Source organism: Oenanthe melanoleuca, chromosome 7 (assembly GCF_029582105.1).
Source record: "Oenanthe melanoleuca isolate GR-GAL-2019-014 chromosome 7, OMel1.0, whole genome shotgun sequence".
Classification (NCBI taxonomy): domain Eukaryota; kingdom Metazoa; phylum Chordata; class Aves; order Passeriformes; family Muscicapidae; genus Oenanthe; species Oenanthe melanoleuca.
This window is the reverse complement of record NC_079341.1, coordinates 27,985,651-28,009,040: the sequence shown is the minus strand read 5'-3', so window position 1 is coordinate 28,009,040 and position 23,390 is coordinate 27,985,651. Positions and strand designations below refer to the sequence as shown.

Sequence of the window (23,390 nt, the reverse complement as noted above, 5' to 3'; positions counted from 1 at the left end):
GTACTGTATTCCCATTTGTAGAAGGATGTGGATAAATTTCTCTATTCTAAATGGAAAATACAAATTCTGTCAATATTTGAAATAAGAAGTATTACTTTAAAGTTTTAAGCTTTAACAACTAATTGTAGGTAATTCAGCAGTTCATAACATAATTAGTAAGAATAAAAACTACCTCAGAAAATAGCAATAGTTGCATATTTCTGAAAACAGGACATATCCCAAAAATCAGTACAGTGCAGTATCCAGAACACAGAGAGTCTTGACAGATGCTGCCAAGACAATCTCTGACCTCTATGTCAGTCCAAAAGATTTAATAGTAAATACTGAGAGGAGAGACTGCTTTTGTTCAGGGTGAGTTCTACTAAATAATAGTGATCTTCTATAAAAGCAAAACTAACTTTTCAATGCATTTGAAATTTTTAGGTTTTGTCAGAGAAACCTAGAAAAAAATATCAGAGGGAAGATGTAAGGCAAAAGTTAAAAGAAATAAAAATAGAGTTACTCCCTGCTCAGAAAGGATTGTTACAGGATTTCTTTGTGAGGAAAAATAAGGGGGAGAACTGAAGATGAATTCAGGGCAGTACATATTGTTTGAACGAGTATTTCCTGAAAGTAAAGAAAAAACCAGAAACCAAAACAAGCAAACAAAAATGAGAAACCTGTAAGTATGCAAATACCAGTTCTGCTACAGAGGTTTCTTGGGTTTTGATTTAATTTTAAAAATATTTTTAAATTAGGTCCTAAAAAAAAATAAATTTGGGTTTCAACCAAAATAGTAGGACTTTTTCAAAGCAGTTATTTCGATTCCACATGCAGATAAGGGAAAAAATACTGAAAAATAAAAAAACACTCTCTAAAATGTTATATTTGAAGTTTGGAAATGCATTAATTCTCTCCTAGAAGGGATGGGTTTGAGTTCATGAGTTGGTTGAGAGGATTGGGGTATTTTTATGCAGTTGTCTGCCCTAAAAAATGCATACTGTAGCAACAATTTAGGCAGACCCTCCTCACAGTTCTTAATTTGTTAGGTGTAAGACATACCTGGAGTTGCATTAAAAAGGGGAGAAAGGATTTAATTTTAAAGGTGAGGGGTTTTTTAGCATAAAAGCTTAAAGTAATTTGAGGCATCAGCAACTGCATATTGAAAAAATGTGATGTAAGCAAGCCCTGTGTTGTTTTTCAATAGCAATAGACTAAATCCTCTTACTTCTTCTAATAGAGAATGTAGTATTTGACCTGGTAATTTTATGGAAAAATGTTGATTTATTCTTTTAGATTAATATTGCGACATGTTTTTTATCAGGTGAAAAGCCATTTCGTTGTGATGAATGTGGTATGAGGTTTATTCAGAAGTATCACATGGAAAGGCACAAAAGAACTCACAGTGGAGAGAAGCCTTACCAGTGTGAATATTGTTTGCAGGTAAGATGATGTAGTGAAATCTTCCATGATTTCTGTGAAAACACCAGTCAATTCCCCAGTATTGCAGATGGGGCTTCCTCCATTTTATACAAATAAATATAGAATTAATGTTTTTTTCTGTCAAGGTGGGCTACCTTGCTGCACAGGTGGAGCAGAGTCACAGCTGGTTGTGCTTGATTTTATTGACTGTGTACTCTTGTTTGACTCTTCATTAGAAATTGGTAAAGTGTGTGAATCATTGAGTAAATTCATTTGAATGAGAGGTTTCTTTTCTTTCTGTTAACATATTTACTTTTGCAGAATAATAATCCTAATCACCACCATCATCTTTTGCAGTATTTCTCCAGGACCGATCGTGTGCTGAAACACAAACGTATGTGCCATGAGAACCGCGAGAAGAAACCCAACAGAAGTGCCACCAAAGTTGGCTTTTTGCCATCGGAGGAAGATTCTGGTTTCTCGACGCCTCTGAAAGACAGCTCCTTGCCAAAGAAGAAAAGGCAGAAAACAGAGAAAACAAAATCTGGGGATAAGGAAAGTACAGATAAATCAGAACACAAGAAGGACAAAAATGACTATTTGCCTTTGTACTCTTCTAGTACGAAAGTAAAAGATGAGTATATGGTAGCGGAATATGCTGTGGAGATGCCGCATTCTTCGGTCGGCGGATCACACTTAGAGGAAGCAAATTCTGGAGAAATACACCCACCGAAGCTCGTTCTCAAGAAGGTCAACAAGAGGAGTCTAAAGCAGCCACTTGAGCAAAGTCAAACCATTTCACCTTTATCTACATATGAAGACAGCAAGGTTTCAAAGTATGCCTTCGATCTTGTGGATAAGCAAAGTTTACTGGACTCTGAAGGTAATGCTGACATTGATCAGGTCGACACATTACAGGAAGGGCCCAGTAAACCAGTACACAGCAGCACTAACTATGATGATGCAATGCAGTTTTTAAAGAAAAAGAGGTATCTGCAAGCAGCTAGTAACAACAGTCGAGAATATGCCTTGAATGTAAGTACCATAGCATCTCAACCTTCAGTAACGCAGGCAGCTGTGGCCAGTGTCATTGATGAAACTGCTACAGCCTCAATACTAGACACACAGGCACTGAATGTTGAAATTAAAGGTAACCATGACAAAAATGTCATTCCAGATGAGGTACTGCAAACTCTGTTAGATCATTATTCACACAAGGCTAATGGACAGCATGAGATCTCTTTCAGTGTGGCTGACACGGAAGTGACCTCCAGTATATCCATCAATTCCGCTGAAGTATCTGAGGTGACCCAGTCTGAGACAGTTGGAACAAGCTCTCAAGCTTCCTCATCAGATAAAGCTAGTATGTTACAAGAATATTCGAAGTTTTTACAACAAGCTTTGGACAGAACTAGCCAAAATGATGCCTATTTGAACAACTCGAGCCTTAATTTTGTGACTGATAACCAGACTCTTACAACCCAGCCAGCATTTCCTTCCATGGAGAAGGTCTACACATCTATACCCGTCAATAGCTTTCGGTCGGGCATGAACTCTCCATTAAGAACAACTCCAGACAAGTCTCACTTTGGACTAATGGTTGGTGATTCTCAGCACCCTTTTCCCTTTTCAGGTGATGAGGCAAATCATTCTTCTTCCTCCTCTACACAGGACTTCTTGGATCAAGTAACTTCTCAGAAGAAAGCAGAGGCACAGTCTGTTCATCAAGCATATCAAATTAGCTCCTTTGAGCAGCCCTTTAGAGCTCAGTACCATGGGGCAAGAGCTGGAATTTCCTCTCAGTTTAGCACTGCCAATGGACAGGTGAACCTTCGGGGACCAGGGACAAGTGCTGACTTCCCAGAATTTCCCTTGGTGAATGTAAATGATAGCAGAGCTGGGATGACTTCTTCACCTGATGCCACAACAGGCCAGACTTTTGGCTAAGAAATCTTTGTAAATAATACTGGCACTTTAGAACACATTTGTCAAAAGGGGGTTGCTCTGTATAAGATGGAGTTCTGTACAGCTTTTAAGAGCGCTATGTTAAAACAAAAGTAAGCTGATATTAGCAAGACCAATAACTGCTTCTTTTTTTTTTTCTTTTTTTTTTTTTTTTTTAATTTTTTGTTAGCCATCAGTCATTGAACTGCCTGATGTTGGTGCCCCTATCAAAGGCAGTTTATTATTCACTTGTTTGAATCCAGAAAATATTTTACCTTCTATGAAATGTTAAAATAAACAAAATCCCCAGGTAAGACTTTCCCCCATGATTGTTTCCTTGCTGGTTTTCTTGTATGCTTTGGGAGGACAGTTTATTGTCTGATACTACTCACATTGTCATTTCTAAGCTTGTCAGCATAGTCATTGCCCTTCAGCAGGGAATCAATGTGTACTAAACACACAGAATAAACAAGTAAGTTTCAGAAGTCAAACAAATATGGCTTTAAAAGAAAGCATTTTCTAGAAAAATCTTCAGTCTCTCCCAAAATAATTTTAGACCATGTGCCCTTTATTTCTGCTTTGCATTACCTTGAGTTGTGTTTGGAGGGAAAGAAAGTGAATTCTGATAGACTAACTCTACTATTTAAAAGTCTAATTAATTTAAAATACTTTAAACACTTTTTTAAGCAAAATGCCTAACTGCTAAAGCCTTTACTTCATTCCCGAAGTAATGTGTATTTCTTTGTACAGCTGAATCTAGATGTAACTTTTTAATGACTTTTTCATATGCAGAAACCAAGATTTTGAAGTTTTAGTTAAAATACTCTGTAGATGACATTCCCAATTGCAAAATGCTTACACAAACAGTGTATTCCAAGATTTAAAAGCCTAATTGTACTTTACCCTACATACTCATAACGATTAACATAGAGCACTTAGCCAACTTTATAGTTTTTGATTTCTCAAAAAATAAAACCATTTTTAGATGTTTAGGTTTGATACGGTTGCATCATTTTCATCTCATACAGCAGCTCCAGTAATTCTTTTCAACATACTTGAGATTGGGTAATTTTAGCTTCTGTAAAAACTGTTTTAATTCTCTGTCTAGAATTTTGACAATTTCTATTGTTAAATTTATTGAAGTATCCCTGAAAACTGAAGAAGTGGGCATTCAAATTCCCCATTTTTTAGTGTTTGCTTAGTGAAAGTCACTACAATTTTACCAGCCTAAACTGGTGAATGATGCTAGTGAAAAGGATTTCTTTTTCCAGCCTAGGAGAGTGATCAGAAGTTTTCATTGCATTTCACAGTATAAATAAACTGCAAAGTTTATCCCTGTACCATGAATATGTTTTTTTGAATAGTACTTTGTCTTGAAGTATACAGTATGGTACGATAAGTAGTTCTGTGTGCATTTTTAAGGTGGTAAGATTTGAATAGCCTAACTATTGTGTAGTTTAAGTTAACAAATTTCAGATTTTTGAACTGTATGTTCATTCTATTGCACCTTCCCTAAAGGGACACTGTCTGGTAGTTCAAGGCAGTTTAAGCCTCATGTAGGCTGATTAACCAGGGAAAAACACACACACATACACACGCACACACACACACACACACACACATAGGTAGGTGTGTATATGGTGGTTTTTTAAATAGGATTTCATCCAGGTTTTTACACCACTGTTACTAGCTGGTGTCTCTCAGACAAAGCCATCAGGTAGGAGAAAAGGCTGCATCTCAAGGGGCTAAAATATATCCTGTCTTTTAAGAAAGGACTTGAGCAGGACCTAGAACAGTTCCCACCTCTTACCAAAGCAGTAGCAATATTTTTCTGAATTTTGATTACTGGGAAACTGATCCCACTTTGTCTTTTCCCTTATGGTAGCACTACTACAGCACTAACTTTGCTTGGTACAGTTGAGGGAGAAAGGGCATTTATTATCCATAGCCTGCTTCTTCTATTGGCAAGAATACGGTTTATATAAACAAATTTCTTAATACTTTTGTATAAGAAAGCAGGCTTTTTTGATTTGTTGACTCTGTGTGTAAAACAGTAAGGCATTTCAGCGTGCTATGAATTGCCAGTAATTTTGTCTGAATATTTGGCCACAACTTGAAAAGAGTGGGCATCAAGAGAGAAAAGTGAATTCCTTATGGATTATTAATGATACATGTAAAGAAATTTCTTTGAAAGAATATTTTTAAACTGATTCGTGGTCTCTCTGTTTTTCTTCCTTTATGGTCAGTTTGTTTTTTTTACTTTCCATTCTGTGTTGCACAGAAATAACAAAAAGGGTCCCTATATCCCAGGAAACCACCTCTTGTAAGGCATACTTTGTTTTCAGTGTTCATTTCCATGACATCCTAGCTTGCAGTGCCTGAATAAAACTGTGTTGGCACTTTTGTTCCTATGCCCTGATGTTGCAAGGAGATGGCAATTGTACTATTTGTTAAATATAGCAAGGAACAGAAGAAAAAAAAAGGCTGGGTTATTACTGTGTTACTGCACTGCTGTGGGCCTATAGGGAGGTAAGAGGAATGAAGCCTCCTTCTCCCTAAGGGGTCTGACTCAGCTTTATTTAAAAAAAGTTGCATTGACACCCTGGTGTGAGAATGTGATTGAGGACTCTGAGAGTGGCTCTCCCATGCCATGGTCACACTTGGGAATCACTCCGGGTGTGTGAGGGAGCAGGCTGCTGTACAGACTCGAGGAACTTGCTCTTCCCTGCAGCCAAATGGGGATCACCAGAGGAGCTGCTGTTCCTTACATCACAGCTCATTCCCTGGCCTGCTGCTGAGCCATTCCAGCTGCACTCTGTGCCTTAGGACAGGCTGTGAGGTCCCGTCCAAGCCACAGGGACTGTCCTGTAGGGTTCTTCCACGTGTACGAGCAAAGCAGTGGTGTGAGTAGCTGATCTGCTGATGCTTGAAGCTTTCTGCACTGGAGGAGTTAGCCAAATATACTGCTGTGATTTCCTGAGTACATCCCCTTTCATCCTGGAATAAGTGTTTATGTAGTTCTGGGAGGTTTAGTTCTGTAAAAAGCTCTTGCTTATTCAATGATGGCATTATTTAATAATGTTTTTCACTGCTCTTTTAATCTGCTGCAGATGCACACTTTTCATGTTGGTCTGGTCATTTTTGTTAGTTTTCTGTGTATGTCTGGAAAAAAGCAGCTCTGTTCCTGTGCTGTCAGTATAAGGCTGGGGTGAGCATGGAGATTCCTCTGAGCTAACAGCAGGCATTCTTACTGAAAGGTCAAGCGAGCACCAGATATGTGTGTGTGTGTAAGGTGGGAATTTTGGGGATATCTACTAGTGATAGCGCAATGATAATTTTGAAAAAAAGAGGAAATTGATGACATTTATTACCAAACTCTCTCTCTATATACATATATATATATACACACATGCACTTATGAATAGGCCATATTTTGGTCCTAAATTACTTGACAGTGTCCCTTTTAGCATGAATCTTTTGATATGTTTTTCCATTAATATAACAGACAATGAAGGAATCAGCTTGTAATGGTATACTAATAGGCATTTACATTTTCTTCATTTGATTTGAGAATGAATTAATCATAAATGACAAGTTTTGGGGAGAAGGATTAACCATGTGTATTACTGTATGTTGGTTTACAAATAACAGCATAAACAATTTAAATTGGATGATAAAAGAACCATGTTTATGATCTTGTGTCTCCTAGTGTTGTCTTTAGGAAAATTGTGTTTCAAGAAGAAAATAGGACAAGAAAGTATTCATGTGAAATAACACTTGTATTATTTTTATATTGTACTTGTCAGTTTTTTTGGATGATGGGAGCTTTTCATTGTTAATTGAGAAGTACAGTAAAATCTTGCTAATTCGCTGACCTCTAAACAGAGCATCTGACAGGTTTCTACATCCCTCATGGTCCTTTCCCACCTCTCTGCAATGGTCTAAAAAGTACTGTAGCAAGGTCTCACACAATAATACTGTACTACTTCACCCAAGTATACTACAGCATCCATATTAGTATACTGGGAGGTAGAAGAAGTATTGAAAACTAAATTGCAATCGTCAAAATAAATGAACAAAGTACATTTTGTGATGTGACATCCTTGCTTTTGTTGCCTGCTTCTTCACTATTTTCAAAAATTGTAATTTGTAAAGGGTTTCTAAGGCATTGCTGCGAATTATTGGGGTTCTACTGTAACTTTTGGAGTTTATTCCAAAGTATTCATGTTCTCCTATGAAAACTTTCCAGCTGGACAGATACATTATATTCCATGCTCTATCAGAATATTTTTATAGTATTTGTATCATATGTAGTAACAATTTGAAATGAACCAGAATATTTGGATGAATTCACTCTGAATTTTGCAGCATTGGATTACATTATGTATGTATATTTGCTAACTAAATTTTCTTGGCTTTGAGAGCTTTGATTTTTATTCTTTGTTTGCTTGTTTTAATACCATTACAAATTGCAGGGAAAATCCTAATACTCCTGGGAATCCTTTTGGAAATGTTAACAGGTAGAAATATGTTTATGCAGTCGGTACCAGTACACATGTGAACTTTCAAATTACATGGTTGGTACTGAAGCAGATGAATAATGTTGCAGTTTCCTAGAGTTAAATGTTTTACTAAAATGAAGCCTTGTAACTTTGAAAGTTCCTTGGACTTAGGGTAATGCATGTTTATGTTAGGCATGTAATGCATTTAGCTGAAACTCACTTGGCAAAGGACAAGTACTAAGAAAGTATTACTGCTAATGAAAAGACATGTCTTTGATTTGAAATTTAAACTTCTGTTCAAGTTCAATTTGCTTCATGTCAGGGAAATAAATTTATAGTTGCTTTTGCTCTACTCAACATATAAAACCTTCTGTTTCCTTTTTAAAATTACATCTTTTGGTAGGAGACACAAACTGAGGCAAGCAAACATTTCTAAGAGTTGTTTCTTGCTTTCCTTGATCCAATGGATGGAAAGGTAATATTGTGTAAACAACATTATTTTATTTTTTTATGCAATATCATGCTGTAAATATGATTTATCAAATAAGGATGTACTTATGATTGAATCTTTGATTCTGCACAGCTAGAGTTTATATATAAATATAAATGTGTCTTGACAATCAAGGACTTATGTCAGTCTTCCTTTATGACGTTTCTTATTGTTATGCATTCCATTTGTTTGACTTGAGTATTTGTATTGTCTGTAAAGTATGTAATGTTTTTATAGCTTGTTTAAAAACAAACAGAAAAGCCTGTAAATATGAACTGATCACAGTACTGCTCTGTTAGAAGGCATATGATGATGTACTGTTTGTAAGCAATAATACATGACAGTGCTAACTTGACGAGTAGCATAAGGATAAATTCCAAAAATACCTTTGGGAGTTAATAGCCTTGTTTGAGTTAATGAATATTCTTAATCATTTTTTTATAAATAAATTGAGATGTCCTCCTGCTGGAATATATAACATTGTTTACAGAGCACAATTTCAGTCACAGAGAGGACAGTCTTTAGATCTATGGCTTCGTCCACTTTGAGTGAGAAATGAATGGCTTGGCTGCACTTCTGCGAGACGAGGAAGACTGCTAAGGTTGAATAGCTGTGTCTCTGAAGGATCAGAGATGCTATTCTGCTTCTGTGCTGATTCCTGCCAGTTCCTCTACATAAATTTGGAGTCTTTAAGTCCTGATATTGAACTGATGAGACTTGGGCCACCCATAGAAAGGAATAGTTCTCTTCTTATTTGATATGCAGATAAACAGTGAACTTTTGAGTCACCTCTTCCTTTGAGTTGCATATTTTTCAAATTATGAGCTATGAGATGCTGAGATGGGTTTATTCTGATAAACTAGATGTCAAACTTATAGTTTGAATTGAATAGGTATTAGACTTTACAGAGCAGCATATCTATTTGAACAGTCATTATTGCTTTAGAACCTCCCCCCTCCCAATTTATAAATGTATATGACCTACATTTTATAGAAAAAGAAATGTTTTTAAATGCTAGTCATTTATATAATATGTGCTTTGAAGGATTTGCTAGTCCACTTCTGTCACTTTTAGTACACTGGTATCTTTTATATGTAATGTATGCTTTTTATTATTATAATTATTATTATAATTATTATTATTGTAGACATTTCAGTAGGAGGAATTTTGCAACAGTATGAGGGGTTGAAATTTTCATTGTCAGAAATGAATTATACTGGACTTTGTCTGTGTAGTCTTGTCTTTCTTTAAATACTGTCTGGAAGGGAACTTGGTATTCAATAAAGCAAGCAACTTCCTTTTATTTTGAAGGCATAATGTATAGTGCTGAATTGGATCTGAAAATGTAATTGATTTGAAGACAGAGAAATTAGTACAAAATCTAGTGTACAGAAGAAATTGTCTTATGAAAAAACTGATGATATATATAGTGAAACACTGTTACAGTGAATTTCTGATATAGTGCTATTTTCCTGAAATCCATATGCCTTCTTTGTATTTCAGTTAATTAAAAAATGATAATTTGTATAGATAAATTTAGAATAATAGGTTTATTTCAATCATTATACAGTATTTCTTTATCCTACAACATCTATTCCGTCCCTTTATCAGACAAAAGACCGTGACCTGAATTCCATCAGTTGGAGTATGTATATATAGGTGAGAGATGGTTTTATAGGAACCTGGAAAGTATGAATTTGCATATTCCTTATGTTTCTGACAGAAATCAATATGTGAGTCTTTCATTATTCCTGTGAAATGAGGAATTTCCTGATACCAAGAAGAGAGTGAGAGTGTGTGTGTGTATGTGCGTGTGTGTGGGTCCATGGAAGATGTTAGGGTCTCAAGGCCAAAATGATAAAAGTATAAAAGGATTTAATTTAGCTCAACACATGACTTACATTTAATATGTAAAAGAAACATTTAAATTTCATAACTCAAAAAAAGACAAAAATAGTTTTGCAGGGAACAAAACTATTTGGATAGCAGGCTTGACCAAATGAATTTTTTTTTTTTGGTTAAACTTGATATATTTTAAATGATCCTATTTCTGCCTTTATTTCTACCCTAAAAGCAACTTAAAATATTTTGGGAGTTATTCTTCCTGTTCATTTGACTGTGAGTGTAATTTATATCATGGTTTACAAAATGTGGCATGAAGGATTGGATTGTTTTATCTGTATAATACAATGAAAGTTTGCTTTTTTTTACGTAATCATGGTGAATGGTATTGTATTCTTAGGACTGATTTATTCATTAAGTGACTTAATGAGTTTCATCACTTTTGACGTTATTGTTTTCTTATGGTTAACTTAGTCTTTTTGGGTTTATAATACCCTTCTATGTATTGTGATACTAAGGGAAGTTATGTTTTTGCTTTATTTTTAATTAAACTAATAGTTTGATAATTTATATTTGCAAATGATGCATTTTAAATGTGGTCACTTGCTGTTTGAAAAATAAAAATATAGAATACTGTTTTATGAATAGACTTAGCAGTATTTTTCCTGTTAGATAATTTCAAACAAAAAATGCTTTCTTAGTGAGACAGGTGAAGGTATGTAAAGATACATATTGTGCAAGAACTGAAGTGAATACTTTTCAACAATTAAATGAAATATTTAAATATTTGATTTGAAACACACAGAACTTATTTGGGTTTTCTTCTTCTTTGGATCTTCTTGCCTCCTTTGATTATGGAAAACAGAATATCTGACCTTAACTTTAATCCTGGTTGTCTGAGAAGATTGCACTGACACCACTTTAATAGAAACACCTAGTGTTAGACCAGCTTTCCTTTTGTGAGTTTTGTTTGAACTGAAGTGAGTTCGTTCAGTGCCAGCAGCTTCTCACGTACATGAGAGTCAGGACTTTTTTCAATCTCAGTCGTAAGAAGGGTGAACTCGATTACTCAACATTTCAGGTCTGTTGGATAACAGCATGCCATGTGTGCCCTACAGCATTTTGTAGCATGTGTAGGATATGGAATATTTATTACATAGATTTTTCCATTGTTAATGCAAATATTTAAAAAAAAAATATTGAGGATCACATCAGTTATGCATCTATAAATCTGTGAATATACCCTGTAGTATTAATTACTGGTAATTCAGTTTTCTCCTCTTTGTTTGTGTGTATCAGGCATAATATTTCCCTGAATCTTTTGGTAGGGTTCCTTCTGGTAAATACTTGATTTTTGTGGAATGCTTCGCTGTGTTGATTTTACTTCATGTAAGAACAAGTTTTATGTAAAGAAGGTATTAAAAGTGGCACAATACCTTTTAAATAGAGAAAAACTGTGGTGAAGCAGTATGTGAAGACTGGAGCTGCAATCAGGTGAGTGTGGCAGGAGGAGCTGGTGGCTCTGGAATTCACCAGCCCCTGACCTGCTGGGTGCAGCAGGGCCACTGCCTGGGCATCCAGCAGCCACCTCAGGAGCCTCCTCTGGGCAGCAGTGCTGCATGAGAGGAGCTTCTCACCTGGCCTCACCTGCACCCTGCCGAGGGCTCAGCTGGCTGGAGTTGGCTGTAGGCAGCAGAGAGGGGCACTCAGGTTTGCTCTCTCTTACCAGGACTGCAGTCCTGGCAGCAGTGGCTGCACACAGCCCAGGGTGGTCACTGCACCAGCACAGAATGAAAGTGGCCCTAGGAAATGCCCCTGCTCAGTCCCTCTGAGCTGTGGGAGGCACTGCAGTCTCTGAGTGACTTTGTGAACCCCTGGAGCAGGGTGTGAACGCAGCTCCAGCACTGGAGGGGACTCCCTTTCAATCTTGCTCCAGTGTGCAAGTTATGGTACTGCCTTTTTAAAATACCCTATAAGCTTCATGTGGTATGTTAGCATCCAGCCAGCATAGTAACAGCTTTCAGTGGTTTCATGTTTGATAGTTTTAAGTGTGGGTGCACTCTGACTCTGCAGCGTGCCTGATGACGTAGTGTATGTGGTCTGTGTACTCAGCCACCCTGCTTGTCTTTATGTTCACTTACATCAGTTATATGGATTTTCATTTGTGTTAATTATGTCTTAATACTGTCAAAGAGTAAAGTGATACTGAAAAGCTAATTTTCAACATCTTGGTATGGGAAAGAGTTATCAGAACCTATATTTTGTGTTGAGTGATAAAAATAGTCCGTTTAAATTAGCTTGCTTTTATTTTTTTACTAGGAGAAGGAAGCAGATTTCTGTTAAAATAATTGGTTATTTGTTTATTTAGAGGCATTAAAATATCTTTTTGCAATTAATATTTTTCTTGCAGTGCGCAGGGTAAACTTTTCTGGCTTCAGGATAGACAGCAGTTTATAAAAGTTTGGAGATTTTTAGGTGTTTTGTCTTAAGGAAGTTGTCTCAAAAAATATCCTGTTTGTTGATTATCTTCTGCATTGCACTTGCCAAATCAACAGAAGATAGTCTTCCAAAGAATATTGTTTGCTTTTTTGTCTGCTTTAGTTGTCAAGACATGAAATTTAATGAAGAGAGCGTTTCACTGGAGCAGGGGTTTAAAAAGGAGCCCATCTGTGCTGTCCTTTTGAAGCCAACAGCCCTGCCCTCGTTGCTCAGGTAAGTTGTCTCCTCTGCAGTGCTCTTCCCCTTTCACACCAGGGCTGGACTTCAGGTTCCTGACACCCCTGCTGCACCATCTGCTTCGAATGCATACATGTACAAGTGGCTGGCAGAGATTAAATAGGATGACTTGGTGAAGTTCCATTCTGAAATGTCTGCTGGTCTTTTGCAGTCCAGCAGTCTACGTCACTTTTGGCTGTGGCAGCAGCCACGCACATCATGCAGAAATCACAGAATCTAGTTCCTACCTCTGTTACTTATACTCCTGGATGTTTGCTGGTGTACAAATCACTGTTGTTTTTTCCACTCAGAGTCCATCTCCCTGGGAAGCTGTGCCTGTCTCCCACAGGACAGCCAAGACATGTTCCTGCATGATCACTGTTGGTGTGATTGTGTTGGGCCAGTGGCTGTGTCTTCCTCTTGGCTAGAAATGTGGTGCCTATTCCAGGCTTTGTGCTGACATCTTTTTAGATAGATCAGTGCCTTGGCAGTGGCCTGTAAGTAGCTGCCTTCGTTCAGAGGAGGTGGTACCTTCTCAGCAGCTATGGAAATACAAGTAGTACCACTGAACATGTTGATTTTCACTTTTACTCACATAAAATCTTTGTTTTTTCATTGGTGCCATTGCACAGAGGCAGAAGTAACAGCTTTTGTTAGATCCAAATCACTAGCCTGGCCAGGATCCATTATTTTAGCTGTGTAAATTATTAAAAATAATACAAATAATGACTGTTCAAAATGTATAAGTATTACACTCTGAAAGCTCTTGAGGAGCAGCACATCTTTAACCAGTCTTGTCACAGGATAAACGGAGCCATGAGAGACAATAAAGCAATGACTGGGAGTGCTGGGAACACTCAGGGTAATTGTGACCATGCAGTGATGTGCAAGAATAAAACAGGATGACATCAGAAGCTGAAAGGATGAGTTGTTTGGTTTCTCTCAGGTCCTGCGTTTTCTTCCATTTCTCTTGCCAGTTCCTGAAACCATCTTTGTTGAAAAGCTAATATAGACAGAACAGCCTAAGGTACAGTTCAGAAAGACATAAGCATGTGCAAGGGTACCAGTGTGACCTGCAAACCAGGACTCTGAAAGAGGGGTTTTCTTTAGGACTAGATCTGTTGCCTTAGAGGAAGTGAAGAGGATGATTGATAAAACTCCTAGTCAAACACTAGCTAGAGTGATGGATGTTGCAGCTACTTGAAAATGAGCCCTAAGGACAGCGTGAGTTCCCACACTGGGTGTGGAAATGTACTTTGGCAGTATTGGCTCTCACAAAGTTGTTGCCTGAAAATCCATTTTAAGGAATTGAAACAAGAATGTTGTTCGTAGTGATGCTCAGGTATTATGTTAATAACTGTTATTGCAAACACTGAACAACGCCAGGTAAAATTCCATTTCAAAGGCAAAGTATTTTACAGTTTGCAGCTCTGAGTGAACTTGAAAAAGATTGTCTCTTCATTTAGTCTGAGAACACAGTGTCACATCCCATTTTATGGTCAGTCTAGGGTTTGTAGGTCATTAAGTGATGTGATTAGCTGAACTGGGTAGTTTATCCACAGTTTGTGCTGTGTGTGTACATGGAAATTGCACGTCGTGTTATGTGTATGTCTGGCAGCTGAAGATGATGATGAGGTAGGTGACACTATCAATCCTATTAAGAATCAATCCTTTACCACATTTCACAGGATGGCTCAGACTTGTGCATATTTCAAATTCTCATCGTCTCTTGCTGACCCACCTTTGTGCTGCTGCTGTTTTCTTTCCCTCTTTCTGAAGGCCATGTTTATATCTTTGACACCTCTGTTGTTCCCATACCTGTTCTGTCCCACATAACCTTTGGTCACCCTCTTCACTCTCTTAAATCCATTTCTAGACTCCATTCCCTGGAGCAATTTCCAGTGAGTGGCACCACATGGACCATCAAGAGTCTTCTCAAATCATGGTTCAGGATGTCCAATATGTGGATGTGCCAGGCTTTGAATGGTTCCATCTGCCAGTCCCCAGGACCTATGTAACTTTAGGGAGAGGATTCCAGCTGCTCTGTGGAATTTACAGTGTCCTTTGCTAGCCCTGAAAGCACTTGAGATTTGGACTTTGAGGAAACAATTTTAACTTTTAGTTTCATTTTTCTCCCCTTATATTCTCTGTAGAACTAAGGTACTCAGCCTGATGAGAGAGAATTTTGATTAGGGCTTTTAGAAAACTTTCTCAAATTGTTTGTGATAGTTTTCTTGGAAGGCCTTAAAGTAAGAGTAAGAGTAAGAGTAAGACTTACATGAAGACACTGGTTCTGAAATGCACACAGCCCTGCTGAAGGAGATCTGCTCTTGGAAGGATTCTCTTGACAAGCAGGAGAATGTTGAAAATTGCCATGACTAAAATAGGAACAGACAGATCAACACTGAACATTCCTGAAAGTGCTTCTTAGCAGTACTTGGTGATTTTAATGTGTCAGTTGTGGTTCTTGAAAAAAATACCTTTTACTGGTTTTCTCCTGTGATTCTTTCCAGTGCAGAGGCAGGATTTCCCAAAGGGGTGTTCAGCAGTGGCAAGTGGCAGTAGCAGCTGGCACAAGAAACTTGTTTAGCACTTGCCAGGTGTGGACATGTGTGTGGGGAGGGCACACAAGTGCCGCAGGCAGGCTACAGGGCTTGGTTTTCAGGGAATTGGTTATGCCTCATCAGTGCTGCAACAAATTCAAGATACTTATTTCAGGTTTTTCACTGGCCCTCATGATGGGAGAATCTGGCTGAACCTGTTCCCTGATGGTTGTAGAGTGTAAGAGGAAGGGAGTGGAGGAGAGCTTCCAAAATATTCCAGGAATGGGATGTCCTGGGGAGCTATCCATAGAGTTGGCATTGTCCAGTTTGGTAAAATGCTTAGGGGGTGACCTATTGGCAGCCTTCCAGCACCTGAAGGGAGCTTGAAAGAAACACTGTGACAGGACAGAGGGGAATGACTTCAAACAGAAAGAGAGAAGGTTTAGATTAGATACTGGCAACAAATCCTTTACTGTGAGGGTGGTGAGGCACTGGAACAGGTTGCCCAGGGAAGCTGTGTGGATGCCCCATCCCTGGAAGTGTTCAAGGCCAGGTAGGATAGGGCTTTGAGCAGAAAGGTGTCTGACCAAAGCAGGGCATTTGGAATCAGGTGATCTTTAAAGTCCCTTCGAACCAAACATTCTGTGATGTCCTCAGGCTTCATCCTCCTTTGAGAAGTCACCTGTCTTCTCTGAACTCTTGCTTTCCTTTTCTGCCACTCACAGAAATGTGATGTTTTTATTCAAGAGTAAGGGCTTGTTCACACTTTGGCTCTGCAGGAAAATCCAAAGAGGTTCACTGGACTACATGGATGTCTTGTATAGATCCTTTTTGAAAATTAGAATGGGTCTAAGCCATTTGGAAGTAAATTAAATCAGAATGTACTACACAAGCTCTAAGGAAAGGTCGCTGACTCTAGATTTTATCCTCTTTATATTGAGACTATCCAAAATTCCTGCCTTTAATTCGGGTGGAGCTTTGCCTGTGCAGGGTCACAGGATTTCTTGGCAGCCCAGGGCTGGTTAGTTTGGATCAAGTTCCTATTGAAACATCACTGCACTCGCTCCTGTGCAGAACGAGAACGCCATTTCTCCATGACCAGCCTTTCCTCCAGCAGCTGTGGATTTCCTTATTTATTCGCTTATTTTGTCAGACTACCGTGCACTGCAGGTTGAGTGGCAATCTGCTCCCAACCCTACTGATTTCAGTTCCCCACGCTCGGCTCTGCCGGGTCCCGGTGCTGCAGGAACCGGCGTGTCCCGGGCACGGGTGGCACCGGCAGATGCCACTGCAGGAACCGGCGTGTCCCGGGCACGGGTGGCACCGGCAGATGCCACTGCAGGAACCGGTGTGTCCCGGGCACGGGTGGCATCGGCAGATGCCACTGCAGGAACTGGCGTGTCCCGCGCACGGGTGGCACCGGCAGATGCTGATGCCACTGCAGGAACCGGCGTGTCCCAGGCACGGGTGGTGACATCTGCAGATGCCACTGCAGGAACTGGTGTGTCCCAGGCACGGGTGGTGGCACTGGCAGATGCTGATGCCACTGCAGGAACAGGCGTGTCCCAGGCACGGGTGACACCAGCAGATGCCACTGCAGGAACTGGTGTGTCCCAGGCACGGGTGGTGGCACCGGCAGATGCTGATGCCGCTGCAGGAACCGGCGTGTCCCGGGCACGGGTGGCACCGGCAGATGCTGATGCCGCTGGGGGCGGGCGCGGTGCCCGGGCAGACGTGGCAGAGCCCGGGGCCGCCCCGGCGGGAGGCGGCGCCGCGGGAGCCGGCGGGAAGGAGGGAAGGAGGGAAGGAGGGAATGAGGGAGGGCCCGGGAGCCGCCAGGTGAGTGGGGTCGGCTCCGCGGGGACACCCCCGAGCCGGGATGGGACCGGCCTGAGCCGCGGGGACAGCCCGGGCACCGCGCAGGTCGCGCCTGGCTGGGCTCGGCTTTGCCCTCCCAGCGGCTCGGTCGGGCCGGAGGCGGCGGAGGGAGGGAGGAAAACGGGGTGGGGAAATCTAAAAAACCATGAAAACCCTGGTGGAGGGGTGGAAAAAAAAGGGGGAAAAGAGGCCCCACCTCCCCCCAAATAAGGTGAAAGAAAAAAGAAAGGCTAATGAAAAAGGGCGTGGGGAGGAAGTTTAAAAAAAAAAAAAAAAAAAAGGTAAAAGAAAACCAGAGAAAAGGAAATAAAAGGAAAAATAGAACAGAGAAAAAAGGGGGGAAAAAAGGGGGGAAAATTAAAAAAAAAAAAAAAAAAGAGGGAAAAAAAGGGGGGAAAAAAAGGAAAAAAATGGAAAAATTGAGAAAAAAATATTTGAAAAAGGAAAAACCAAGAGAGGGAAGAGGGAGCGGGTGAGTCGGAGTAGCTGCCGGGCAGGGAGGGTCGGCACGAAGGTGTTGGCAGCCAGTCTGCCAAGCCGAAGCTCTCCGGCCACACAGGAGCCCTGAAACCGCTGAGGAGAGTCCGGGCTCGTTCCCACGTCTGGTATTCCGCAGCCTTCGCTGCTCTACGGAGATCTGTGAAAACAAAACGAGCTCGGTAATTGCGCTGGCTGGCGCAGTAAATGAGTAACCGGGAACAGCCAGGCAATGCTCTGCGTGGCGTTACCTTCGTTGCGCTGATGGCTGCTTGATTTCCCTTTAATTCGGCTTCCCTAAAAGACTCCTAAATCAGGTGTTTTTAAGAACTTGACCCGGAGAAGAGCTGAAGGGATTTATTAGAACCAAAATGCTGTTGGCTCCCTTGGGAGGAGAGGCTTTGGGAGCGGCTCCTCTGGCGGGGACAGAGGCTGCGGAGGTCGTGGGACCACACGCAGTTGTGTTGGGACCTTTCCTCCCCAAAACCTGCCAGCTGTTGAGTAGCTCACAGCAGAGACGCTGAGCTCTGAAGCAGCTTTAATGCGCTGATTAATAAAATAGCGCTTTGAAAGCATATGGAAGGTACAGAAATTTAATCTATAGGAATCTGGTTTTTCAATTAAATGTAGAAGTGTTGCAGGAAGAGGAGATGAGCCTTTGTAATGTTTCTGCGTGGTTTGTTAATGCTCTTCTGCTCTCTTGAGTGTTAAATGGTATGGAAAGATTAAAACAGACGTTCGTCTTTAATTTATAGACTGGTTAGTGTATTTGGCACAAACTTTAGGAAAAATAACAGCAATTTACTTTCAAGTCAGAGGCTCGCTTATATTAGAGGAAAATTGTGTCTGTTTAGTTTATTTATCCTGCTGGTGTGTATAGCAGAAAAAGTTTCCTCAGGGTAGGTGACCTAGATACAAAATAGCACCCAAAAATATCCCAGTGCTGCTAGAGCGCTGCCTGGGGCAAGAGGAGGGCGCTGCCCCGAGGACTATCCCCTCACAGACCCGAAATTGCAGAAATTCTTGCAAGTTCGTGGATTGGGATGTGGCTCTGTGTGTGTTTGTTCAGCTCCTACTTCTGTGCTTTACACCCCCTCCTGTGCTGCTTTGGCTACCTCGTAGGGACCAATGGGTCCATGAGCTGTGGTGGGATGTAAACAATTACAGAATTGGGTAATAAGATTTTTAGGCAGTTGGAAATGCCGCAGAGGAGCAGTGGTGCAGAGGCAGTTTCCTGGGACTGTGGAGGAGGAAGATCTTACACCAAGGTGAGCTGTAGCTGGGCAGAGCACAGGGCACAGACCAGGAGAAGGGTTTTAAAGCAGAGAAAAAGGAAGGAAATGGTGAGATAAGAGGATTTAAATGTCTGAGCAGGTAACATTTATTGCTAGGTGTGCTTCAGGTCTGAAATCCATGCATGCAGCTCTTCTTTCTGCATTTTGAAAGCTTCAGATGGGTAATATGGTGCATCATGTAATGTAACACACCAGGCACACTGACCAAGTGACTTCTGCCCTGAGCTGCTGTCAGGGGTTGGAGCCATCTCCTTCTGACTCCCTTGGTGTGCTTTAGGAGAGCAGGGCTGCAGGGCTGCAGCCTCCCTGTTTCCCCACATCTCAATGGCACTGCTGTGGCAGGCTGGAGTTTGGATACCCCAGTGAATGCTGTACTGAGTGAATTCTCTGTTGAGGAAGGGCTGCACTGGGGATTCTTAGGAGAATATGGCTATTCAATTATAATCTTGTTTCACGTTGTGTATTTTCTTCCATTTTTTATTACTGTGGCTATTTAAAAAAAAACAAAACAACAACATGAGCTTTGTTTCTTTAGAGTTCATCTGCTCCTGCTGCTTTTGCCCTGCTTGAAGCCCCAATCTCCCTGTAACAGCAAGCATTTGTGATATTGTGAAGGGTTATTTGCTTCAAGAAATGTGGAGGCAGCAGCAGGGTATCAGTGAACTCTTATGGCTTTGGTGCTGCTTAACTGGCCATGTGGGCAGGGCAAAGAAAAACCTCCTGTGCTGGCCATTGTACCCCAGCTGCAGGAGACCTGGAGGTGGAGCTGCATCTGCTTTGGTTATTTAATACTGGCTATTTCAAAGCAGAGTAATAAGGGCAGGATGGTGAAAGGCATTCAGACCCTGCTGCAGAAATCCTGAGTGGTTTCTGTTTGTCTGCCCCTGTGCAGTAGGCAAAGCACATTTCTGTTGGATTCCTGCCCTGTGCCTGAGATTAATTTGGTCTCTGGTCTCAGGTAAGCTGCCCAGCCTCTGGTACAAGCCTTGTGTTATCATGGTTGGTACTTGTATGCATGTGGGCTCAGCTGGCCAGCAAATTACCGGCCCCAGGAGAGCCAATGATCCAGACAAACTGCCCTGTCCACATTTGTGGAACAAGTCTTGCTCCCCTCTGGCTGCAGCCCTCTTTGTCTTACCTAGGCATGGTGCACTGTGCTGAGGAATAGCCAAAAGGTCTCTCTTGACACCTGGTGTGGGAGACTGAATCCACTGGCAGGACCTAGGTCTGCAAAAGGTACAGCTGAAGAAGACCTGATCAAGGCTGTGAAGTGATGAGTGGTGCTGGGAAGTGAATAATCCATGTGTCCTATGACACAATGACATTACCAGGCACCAGATTTAAAACCCACCAGAGGAAATGCATTTTGCAGACAGCACTGTGGAGCCAGTGCTACAGGATGCTGGGGTTAGGTTTGGAAAAGGCTACCAAGGACTGTTAAATGTGTGGCTGATGGTGGAGCTTGGTGCTGGGGGAGCATCACTCTCTGCTTGCTGTGGTGTCACTCTGGTTCAGCATCCGCTTCAAGCTGCTACTGACCGTGTGGACAACGGCCCTGTGCTTTGGCAGAGAGTGCAGCAGTTGTGTCTTTCATCTTTCCTGCCTTCACAGTAAAGCTGGAACAAAGCCATGAATCCTCTCCAAGGGAGGAGGCAGCCCTGCAGGAGTCTGGCCTTGCCCTCGGAGCGGTGCCTGTGGCTGCGCTAGAGCCGAGACCATGTTCAGCAGGAGCGGTGCCCGCACTGAGGGGTGTGTCCAGGAGCTCTTCCATGAGGAAGCACAGCAGGTATGTCAGAGATTCTGCCTTTCCCAGATTCCTACCTCCATGGCCTCCTCACTCCTGGTCACCTCTGTGGCAAGGGAAGAAGACTGACGTAACCACACTGCCCTTCATTTTGCTGTGTACATCTGAGGTGTGTGACTTAGGGAAAGAGGAGACTTGATTTCCAGAGGGCAAGAGGAGGCAGTTGCCAAAGGAAAAAACTGCAGTTTCCCTGGAGTTTCAGATCTTGGTTCCAGTGATGGAGAATCACTGTGCCCTAAGTCCCAGAGTCCCATGTCTCCTTGAGAAACACAAGGTCCTGACCAGAAATTACTGTGATGGGAAGACCATCTTAACCTACTCTGTTGGTCCAAGCTGGTCCAACCTGGTTTGTGGAATCCTCTAAGGGACTTCTCCCATGCACTGAGGACCCTGCTTGCCTTGGTGGAGTGTTTGGTAGGGATGGGAGGAGAAGCAAACTGTGTAGCTGGAGGCTCTGTGAAGGACCCTTGAATGGTGTTTTTGGTTCATGCACTGAGGTTAAGTCACTGAGGCTCAGTAGGGTTCTGTTGCTGCTTATCCTACAAGAATACAAGCAGGGTATTGTAGGGAGCTCTCTCTCAGGGCCCAGGCACCCCAGCAGCCTGACAGCCCTTCATCTCAGGGACAACCTGCAGCAAAGCAGTTGGTGGCCATCCCCCTGGTGGTGGCTGGCTGTGGCACCACTTGTGCAGCCTGTCCATAAAACATGAGGTAAACCCCAGGCTTTGCTTTCCCTTAGGTGTCTCAAACCCAGACCAAGCCCTGGTGGAAGATCCAGCTGTTTGTGTGGGAGCCGGTGCTCTTCGGAACGTGGGACGGCGTCTTCACCTCCTGCATGATCAACATTTTTGGAGTGGTTCTTTTCCTGAGGACAGGATGGCTTGTGGTGAGTGAGTGCTGACTTGGTTGAATGTTTGAATAGCCATTTTCCTCTGCCCCTCCTTACCTCATTTCTCCATCTCCACCCGAGTGTTTTGTATGCTGTGCTCTTTGCTATAGATGTGGCTCATGCCCTCTGGTATTTTGTAGCTTTTCAAAAAGTTCCACTAAAATGTGCAGCTGAAGTGGTCCTTGTGAGTACTTTCCTATCTTAGCTTTCAGAAAATCTACAACCAACCTTGACAATGAACAGGGACACCCTTGTGCTGTATTGTTGAGGAGAAATTAGCACTTTTCAGGTAAAGTAGTTACACTTAGTAACTCTTAATAGTTAGAGTCAAGCATCCATCTTCCCAATGCCACTGAAGTAGGTCTCTTCCAAACATGATGAAGTCCCTGATTTTTTGCATGGTGAATCCTCAGTCAGGTGAAATTGTCATTGCTATCAAAGGATTTTCCACTGCTGGGTCCTTAGGATCTCACTGAGGGTCAGAGCCTGGACTACTGTCCTCTCCTGATGCAAAACATTGTGTTATACCTCAAAATTTCCCTTTAGAAGAAGGAAAGCTTCCTCAGAGATGGGTGGGATTTGAGCTTCAGGCAGAGTTCTTGTCACAGGCATGGTGGACACCTTCCAAAAGGAGCAGGAGGACACTTGCACTCTATGCTGAAAATTGCTTTGCTGGAGGTGCTGAGGGGAGCTGCAGTTGTCATGGTGGAGAAGTTGGGATGATTTTTTAGCTCCCTTTTCCTTCTGATTTTATTTCCTCCACATCTCCTTTGAAAGCAAGTTACTGCTGGAGCAAACACAAATATAAATAAAGGCAGTAAATAAAAGAAAACTGAACCAGCTGGAAGCTAGCATGAAAGGGAAGGGAGGAGAAGTCAGGGCTGGCAGAGAGCTCCCCTGGCAGAGGACAGTCATATGTCGAGCTATTCCCAGAGTCAGGCTTTTGCTATAAATTTCCAGAGCTGGAGCTGGGGCTGGTGAAGCTTTGCAGTTCCAGGGGACCTAATCTTGCTGAAATGTTCAACAGGGATTGCTGCTGCACTAACCCCTTCCAGCATGCATGCATAAATAAGCATCAGTGTTTAATGGGGGCTTTTTCTTCCCACTTTCCCTGTTTGCTATTGTTGCTGTGAGTCCAGCATTTCCCCTTGGTCTTAGTGTTAACCCTTTCTTCTGTTGGAACCACTGGATTGCCAGTTAACTGTTGTCATTGACTGGTACCACCCTCCTGGGAAATCCCAAGGCTAAATGAATGTTTGCATATGTTTATTTATTTATTTTAAACGGAAGCATATCATTTTTATTAACCATTTAGTCTGGGGTAAGCAGCTGAAAGAAAAGAACAATTGTCCTTTTAAAAAGAAGTATAGGGCTGGAGTGGGCTGTGGTGCTGACCCAACCACAGCTGTGTTTACAGCAAGCCTTGGCTCTGTTCCCCACTGACCAGATAACACCCCTGTCAAAGGCAGCAGGATGCTGAACCAAAATAGGATTTTATGATGATAGCAGCATCCTGGATATGTTTCTGTTTTTTCACAAAAAAGAGAAAAGGGAAAAAAAAAATCTGGGATTTCAACCAACCCCAGAGCAGGGAAGGAACATTTTAGTGC

At 41.6% G+C, this 23,390-nt stretch overlaps 2 protein-coding genes across 7 annotated transcripts in view; both read left to right on the top strand.

Annotated features, from left to right (window-relative positions):
- ZNF148 (zinc finger protein 148) overlaps positions 1-10,824 on the top strand; it is a 41,260-nt gene extending 30,436 nt beyond the window's left edge. For all 3 annotated transcript variants that reach the window (XM_056496522.1, XM_056496518.1, XM_056496521.1), the window contains 2 exons: positions 1,304-1,422; positions 1,759-10,824. In XM_056496522.1, the coding sequence (XP_056352497.1) occupies positions 1,304-1,422; positions 1,759-3,348 (1,709 nt within the window). In that variant the 3' untranslated portion in view covers positions 3,349-10,824. The remainder of the gene's footprint in view (positions 1-1,303; positions 1,423-1,758) is intronic.
- Positions 10,825-17,194: 6,370 nt separating this feature from the next.
- SLC12A8 (solute carrier family 12 member 8) overlaps positions 17,195-23,390 on the top strand; it is a 48,015-nt gene continuing 41,819 nt past the window's right edge. Inside the window, exons 1-3 of one of the 4 annotated variants that reach the window (XM_056496524.1) lie at positions 17,195-17,276; positions 20,699-20,873; positions 21,631-21,777. In XM_056496524.1, the coding sequence (XP_056352499.1) occupies positions 20,805-20,873; positions 21,631-21,777 (216 nt within the window). In that variant the 5' untranslated portion in view covers positions 17,195-17,276; positions 20,699-20,804. The remainder of the gene's footprint in view (positions 17,277-20,698; positions 20,874-21,630; positions 21,778-23,390) is intronic. The other 3 variants (XM_056496525.1, XM_056496526.1, XM_056496527.1) reach the window with 3 other exon arrangements.